Source organism: Saimiri boliviensis, chromosome 8 (assembly GCF_048565385.1).
Source record: "Saimiri boliviensis isolate mSaiBol1 chromosome 8, mSaiBol1.pri, whole genome shotgun sequence".
NCBI classification, from domain to species: domain Eukaryota; kingdom Metazoa; phylum Chordata; class Mammalia; order Primates; family Cebidae; genus Saimiri; species Saimiri boliviensis.
The window spans coordinates 62,911,423-62,919,125 of NC_133456.1; the positions used below are offsets into that span (position 1 = coordinate 62,911,423).

Genomic DNA, 7,703 nt, shown 5'->3' on the forward strand with positions numbered 1-7,703 from the left:
ACCAAGAATTAAACACTTTGATCAAAACACACAATCTCATTCTTATCAGGAGCATTCTATTTTATTTATATACAGAAGAGACATCATGCCATAAGTCCATGATCTCACTCTTCAGAAGTATAAAACACAAAGCTTTGCAGGAAGTATGAGAGAGGAGTTCTGTTTTGTATTTTGAAAATGTCATGTCTAGAATACTGAATAAAGGGGAGAAAAAAGCCACAGGACATGGGTAAGAGCAGTACAGTTGGGCAGAGCAGCCAATGAAATGGAAGGGAACAAACATCTATGTACTCTAGCTGTGTAAGTGCTTTAAATACATTACCTCCTGTAATATTATTTTTAAAAACCACCAAGTATAAGCACAACTGAAATTATTCAAATGAAAAAACCCTATCGACCAAGATCTTTCAGAAAGACAACATACCTGTAACCGCTGAAATACTCCTGATCGCAAGTTTCCAAATCCATAGTGGCACTGAGGATTCAAAGCACTTTCTGATACCTCTTCATAGGGTGTCTGCTCAATTTCCCAATCAAAGTCTTCATCGTCAACTACTTCCTTAGGAATCTCAGAAGCACCTGAATGTGTTAAATATTAATTTTTTTTAAGTATCAGATTTCCTAGGTACAACTAGGGGAAGAAAAAGTATAGGAAAAAATGCCCACATAGACGTACCAAAAGACATGTACGAGAATATTCATAGCTCCATTATTCATGATAGCCAAAAAAAAGGAAAGAAACAAAAATGTGGTATATTCACACAATAGAATATTACCTAGCAATGAAAGCAAACAAATCTCAGCTATAATATGAATAAATCTCACAAAAATAATGTTAAGTGAAAGAAGTCAGACAAAAAGGACATACTGTATGACTTATATATGCAACAACAAAACAGGCAAAACAGAGGAGAGTGGTTACCTTGGAGAGAGGGCAAAGTAATGGAAGAATACAGGATGGGGTTCCAGGGTGTTGAAAATGCTCCATTTCTTGACAGAAGTACTGTTCACTTTACATCAGTGGTCCCCACACTTTTTGGCAGTAGGGACTAGATTTGAGGAAGACAACTTTTCCACAGACGAAAGGGGTGAAGAGATGGTTTTGAGGGATCAAATTGTTCCACCTCAGATCATCAGGCTTTAGATTCTCATAAAAGAGCACACAACCTAGATCCTTCGCAGGCGCAATCACAGTTAAGTTTGTGCTCCTATGAGAATCTAATCCGATCAGACAGGAGGCAGAGCTCAGGCAGTAACACTCCTGGCCCTCCGCTCACCTCCTACTGTGCAGCCAGGTTCCTAACAGGCCATGGATAGGACTGATCTGCAACCTGAGGGTTGGGGACCCCTGTTTTATGTAACTCACTGAACTGTGCACTTCTGATCTTACTTCAAGACACTTAATATTTTGCCAATCACAAAATGCTGTTTCAATTGGTACAAATATGTGACTGCTCTGGTTCAATAGGATATTTTATGCCTTAATTACCAAAGAAGCTATTTTCTTTGTTTTGTTTTTGTTTTTGTTTTTGTTTTTTGAGACGGAGTTTTGCTCTTGTTACCCAGGCTGGAGTGCAATGGCACGATCTCGGCTCACCGCAACCTCCGCCTCCTGGGTTCAGGCAATTCTCCTGCCTCAGCCTCCTGAGTAGCTGGGGTTACAGGCATGTGCCACCATGCCCAGCTAATTTTTTTGTATTTTTAGTAGAGACGGGGTTTCACCATGTTGACCAGGATGGTCTCGATCTCTTGACCTCGTGATCCACCCGCCTTGGCCTCCCAAAGTGCTGGGATTACAGGCTTGAGTCACCGCGCCCGGCTCAAAGAAGCTATTTTCATATGGCTTCATATGACCACCTTATAACTGAAGTATTTTCTTCAATTTCCTATTCACTATATCCCATTTCCCCTAGAAACATCAGCATTCCAAATATTTCTATTTATCTTAATAAACATACCTAATTCTTCGACAAGTGGTTTTGCTGTTCTGGATTTTCTTGGTGTCAGAAGAGCAGTTAACATATTCAGTCCTTCAAAATGCTGGCCAGGGGTTTCTTTGGGCAGGCGAATAGTAAAAATTCCTTAAAGATAAATTTGTGTTATGTTTAGATTAAAATATTCAAAAAGCTGGGCACAACAGTTCACACCAGTAATCCCAATAGTCTGGTAGGCTGAGGTGGAGGATCATTTTAGCCCAGGAGTTCAAGACCAGCCTGGGCAAGATCGCAAGACCCCATCTCTACAGAAAATAAAATCTTTTTAAATAAATAAATAAATAAATAAAATAGTCAAAGACTTTACAATGTATCTAAGAAATACACGTCTTGGTAAAATGTAATTCTATTTTACAGAGCTCTAAAACTATGCCCTCACAGATTTGGTGAATAATAGAAAAAGGTTCCTAATAGGGTTTTTCAGAAGGTGTCATTTCTATAAAAAATTATAAATCTGTTAAAGCTACAGAATACTTCAGTCTTATGCATTATAACCTTCACCTACTAATAATATTAAAAACCCAAGTTTAAACTTCTAAAAATCAGTATCTTAAGAAGGTAATAGCTTAGAATTAACCAGGACTTACTAATTAAGTAGATTTCTGGAAAAGGGGGAAAAAAATCAGAATACCTAATCCAATGAATGGCAGCAGTTTAAAAACACATAGAATCTTAGATACAACCATTATAGCGTAACAAGGTTTTTGGCATGTCAGGAGATCTATCCCTAAAGTCTTTCTATGGCAGACACAAATTCTATGTACTTCTTTTCTTTCCTTGACTGAGTTTATCAATCTTATTTAGGCTTCCCTGAAAACCTACTATAATATTTAGCACTCTTACATTTTAAAACATTTTGCCTCTTTCAGTATACTGAACTGAATTCCAGTGTATCAAATACAATTCAGCCCAAATGCCTCCACATACACAATCTTCCTTAACTCCTGTGTACTTTTAAAATTTAATAATTTTGTTTCAGTATGCAACTTACCTATAACTAAAAGCCAGTTTACTATCTAGAAAGGCAGTTTCACTATACTTCATTACACATTAATTACACTGCATTATGGTGGGTTAGATCTCTGTCATTTAACCCATGCTCCCATATCCCACCCTTAACCTAGTTCACTGAGGTCAATAAATATTCACTGAATAAACTACACAAGAGTATACAAGGTGTTCTAGATCCAATTGACAAAGGAAGCCAGCGGCTTCTATAAAGAGAAAATAAATGGGTTCATGGCTAGCTGAAATGATTGGCTTATCACTCATGAGAAGAAAATTCAATTAGCCTTTAAATGCATAGTTTCTTTCTCATGCATAGTTTCTTTCTCATCTACCTGTTATTAAAATTCAAGTTTGAAAATTATACAAGAAAGATTCCATTCATAAGCTCATAAATCATCTACATTCTTTATGATTAATCATTTCACATATTCTAATTTTTACTTTTAAATAGCTACTAAACATAGAGGAAGTACCCTAGGATACAGAACCAGAGTATTTAACTTTACTTTAAAGAATACTGTGAAATACTTTAAAAGACTGGGGAAACTGTAATTGTCAAAAAAAAATAAAATAAACAAAACAAAACCACTATCAATAACAGGCACTGGACATTAAGAAACAAGAAGGAAAAAATAAAAAATAAAAAATAAAAAATAAAAAATAAAAAAAATAAAAAAAATAAAAAAATAAAAAAATAAAAAAAAAAAGAAACAAGAAGGAGTGATAGGAACAGATTGTACTTGAAAGACATCAAAAGGTCCCCATGGTATCTTGAAAGATTATTATGTAAATACTCTAATGTAAAAAAAATGCCAAGAAAGAAACTAACAAAAATTCCAAAGACAATACCTTTATCTGCATCATAGGACCCTTGCTCACTTCCATTTTCTACAATTCTTCCGGGAAGGGTTAATCTGCAGATTTAACACAGGTCTCATGAAGTCCTTAAATTATAATGTAACGTAAGTGGCCAAGAATACTAGTACACACTTAACCATCAAAATACATCAATCATTTTTTTTTTAAACCTCTGTATTTCTTTCACATTTTAGCAAACTAAATAAGTTAGATTCTTTCTCCAACTAAGAAAGCAGAAATTAGAAATGACTCATCTTTCTAGATGAAAACCCCTAGTCACCAATAAAATAGATACTGAAAAAGAAAAGCCACAATAAATAATTATCACTATTTTATAATACAAATTGAGTATCCCTAATCTGAAAATCTGAAATGCTCCAAAATCTGAAACTTTTTGAGTACCAACATGACACCACAAAGTGGAAAACTCCACACTTGACCTCATGTGATGAGTCAGTCAAAAAGCAGTCAAAATTTGGTTGCATACACAAAATTGTTTTTTAAAATACTGTGTAAAACTACCTTCTGGTCATGTGTATAAGGTGTATTTAAAATAAATTTTGTGTTTAAACTTGAGTTCCATCCCCAAGATATCTTACTATGTTCAAATATTCCAAAAACTCTAGAAAATCTGAAATTTCATATAGGGAACACTCAATCTGTACAGATAACGGATACTCAAAGGGAAACAATAAAAGAAACAATAAAACTCAAACAACAACAAAACAACAACAAAACCAATTGCTTATATCAGGCAAATTACTCCTTTTTTTAAAAAAAGCAGAAAGCAAAAGTGTCAAATCTCATTACCATTAGGTGGGGATTTACCTCTCTTTAGTACTAAAAGAAAAGAAGTGATTTCCCTCCCAGTTTTACCGTAGTTCAATGAGTCTTTCACTGAGGCCCCAAAAGAATTTTTCTAAAACAGAAATGTAATTGTCAGTTTTCTATTTTAAAAAGCGTCTATGCCTGCCTGATGTTGCCTACATTAAATTTAAACTCATCAGAAGAGCATATCAGGCCCGCTCCGTATCATTCCAAACTTGAAATTTGAGCTTCCTTTCCTCCCATGGCCCTCTCCCTTGTTTCCTACTAAATATGATTAAAAACAAAAACACCTGACAGTCCCAAAAGGCCCAGATCCTTTAATGCCAAGGTTTCCTCCAGCTTCAATGCATTTTCAGAATGAAAATCCCTCTAAGCCAGAATAAGGAGTCAGTTTATGGGTGAGTTTGTTATAATGGTTACAAACACTAACTTGAGTGTCAGAATCTGAATTAAGTCCTAGATCTGCCATTTACCAGCTGTGTAACTTTCTTTGGACAAGTTAATTATCTTCAAGAATCATAAATACCTCTTTTGTAAAGGGAGGAAATAACAGTAACTATCCAAGAGTTACTATGAGCATGAAAGGGTAAAGCAAAGAGCTTGGCCACAGGCACAGCAGGTGAGCATTGAGAAAATGTAAGCCTTTTTTTTTTTTTTTTTTTTGAGACAGAGTTTCGAGGTCGCCCAAGCTGGAGCACAGTGGGCGCAATCTTGGCTCACTGCAACCTGGGCCTACAGGGTTCAGGAGATTCTCCTGCCTCAGCCTCCTGAATAGCTGAGATTACAGGCACCGGCCACCATGCCCGGCTAATTTTTTGTATTTTTAGTAGAGACAGGTTTTCAACATGTTGGGCAGGCTGGTCTCAAACTCCTGACCTCAGGCAATCCATCCACCTCGGCCTCCCAAAGCGTTGGGATTACAGGCAAGAGCCACCACATCTGGCAGCAAACTGTATTTTCAAAGAATGCCCATCTCAGAGCACGCTTCCCAACCATGAAGGTCTCTGTTCCTTCCCCTTAAAATTCAGCAGGCTCTGGGACTGTTTTGATCAGGCGTCCCCAAACTTTTTCCACAGGGGGCCAGTTCACTGTCCCTCAGACCGTTGGAGGGCCCCCTCAGACCTTTGGAGGGCCGCCGCAGACTGTGCTCCTCTCACTGACCAGCAATGAAAGAGGTGCCCCTTCCTGAAGTGCCGCGTCGGGGCGGGATAAATGGCCTCAGGGGGCCGCATGTAGTTTGGGGATGCCTGGTTTTGATGAATACAATAAAGCAGAAGTGACACCAGAACTGGAGCTTCAACATATAAATTTGGGAGCAAGAGTGGGGAGTGCCCACAAATATTCTGTCCATGGTAATGAGTAAATTAATAAAACCTCATTGTAACACTGTCCTAAAATCAAACGAGATAATCCACATAAAGCACTAACCTGGAGTAAAAATTCAATAAATATTTGCTACCACCATAATCATCTTCTTCCTATTCTCCACATCTTGGCTTAAATATCTCCTCCCCTGAAAGGCTTTTCCTGACCACTGCATAAAATATGGGCCCCTTTTCATTCTGTATCAGTGCACTGCCTTCTCCTCCTAACACTTACCACAATTAGGTACATTGTTAGTTTATTGTTTTCCTCTCCCCAATGTAAAGTACACGAGGGCAGGACTTTGTCTTGTTCAGCACAATAATCCCAACACTGAAACTCAATAAATAAATTAAAGAAATAAGTGAATTTAAAAACTGGAAAATGCAGGATATTCAAGTAGGTATGTTATATGGGCTAATGGAAATCTGAGCAAAACTGGCTCAGGAACAGTGAAAAAAACCACCTTGACTGGTGGAGAAGGTTTATATCACAAAAGTACTTGGGCAGGAAAGGTAGGCTGGAGCTACACTTGAGAAAAATTAGCAGGATGGATAAAGAGACGGACAGGAATTGGCAGTGTTTTAGGAAGACTATGTGGCAGCGTGTCGTGTGGAAGGAGATAAATAGCAGTGCTTATCCTTAAGGATCGCTGCCAAAGTTAAATGAGATACAGCATCATAAAGCACTTAACGGAACTGCTTGTCTACCACACACACGGCCAGTGATCAGTATTAGCTGCTACTAAGGTTATGAATCTGCAAGGAGAATAATTTAAACACACCAAGTGCTGACGGCCCCTCACGGAGACTTGGGGGAAACAATCACATTTCAGTGGCAAAACCAAACAAAGCAGCAGCAGACAGCAGGGAAGCAGGAGAGCTAGGCTAATTTGGTGTCAAGAGGTCCAAAAAGGATAAGAACTTCAGGAGGCAGGGAGCGGTCAGCCAAAAGGTAAATGAACAGAAGGTGACCTGGGAAAAGTTAAAAGGAACGACGGGTTGGGAAGTCTCCGGGATGTCAGCGCGCGCCGTTCCCGGAGTGGGAGAGACCGGGAGAGCGAAAGAACAGAACAAGCCAGGACGGGACGAGAACTAGGGCTTCAGGGCAGAAACGGGAAAGTGGCACGGTCCAAACACCACTTTTTAAAGTGATTCCACAATCCCTGTGACGTGGGATTTTAAAAAGCTTAAGAGAAAGGCTTCTACAGAATCTAGAACGCATCCCTGAAAGAGGGGGGCGCTTCCCTGGCACCAAGAGAAGCTGCGGAAACGTCGGGAAAAGGCAATTCGCGCCAAGTGCTCCCTCGACCTTGCATTCTCCCCCTAAACCAGTTATCTAACGAATGAAACCCCCAAAAGCACCTTTCCTGGCCAGGCACCCGGAACTCGCCTGAGAAAGTATGGCTTTGCGTAGAACTTGAAGTCGGACCCCTCGAAGTATACGTCGAACTCAGAGACCCGAGCGTAGGGCACGCGGATGGTGATGGTCAGGAAGTCTGGCTCCTGGCTGAGGTCGAACGCCGGGGTCAGCATCGCCACATCGGACGCAAGGGTCGGCGCCGCACGCTCTCACTGCCACCGCGGCCGAGCCACGCAAACTCTCCGAGTCCTCACGCTCAGGAACCCACGCTGTGAGCCACAGAGCTTCCGG

At 39.5% G+C, this 7,703-nt stretch overlaps 1 protein-coding gene across 2 annotated transcripts in view; it reads right to left on the reverse strand.

Annotated features, from left to right (window-relative positions):
* The window catches only part of SHQ1 (SHQ1, H/ACA ribonucleoprotein assembly factor), a 100,605-nt gene extending 92,907 nt beyond the window's left edge, over window positions 1–7,698 (reverse strand). Inside the window, exons 1-4 of one of the 2 annotated variants that reach the window (XM_039477283.2) lie at window positions 7,443–7,698; window positions 3,852–3,916; window positions 1,959–2,081; window positions 425–579 (exon numbers count right to left, since the gene is read on the reverse strand). In XM_039477283.2, coding sequence (XP_039333217.2) covers window positions 425–579; window positions 1,959–2,081; window positions 3,852–3,916; window positions 7,443–7,585 — 486 coding nt within the window. In that variant the 5' untranslated portion in view covers window positions 7,586–7,698. Of the gene's footprint in view, window positions 1–424; window positions 580–676; window positions 1,069–1,958; window positions 2,082–3,851; window positions 3,917–7,442 lie in introns of those variants that run through there. The other variant, XM_010350132.3, reaches the window with a different exon arrangement.
* Window positions 7,699–7,703: the final 5 nt, after the last annotated feature.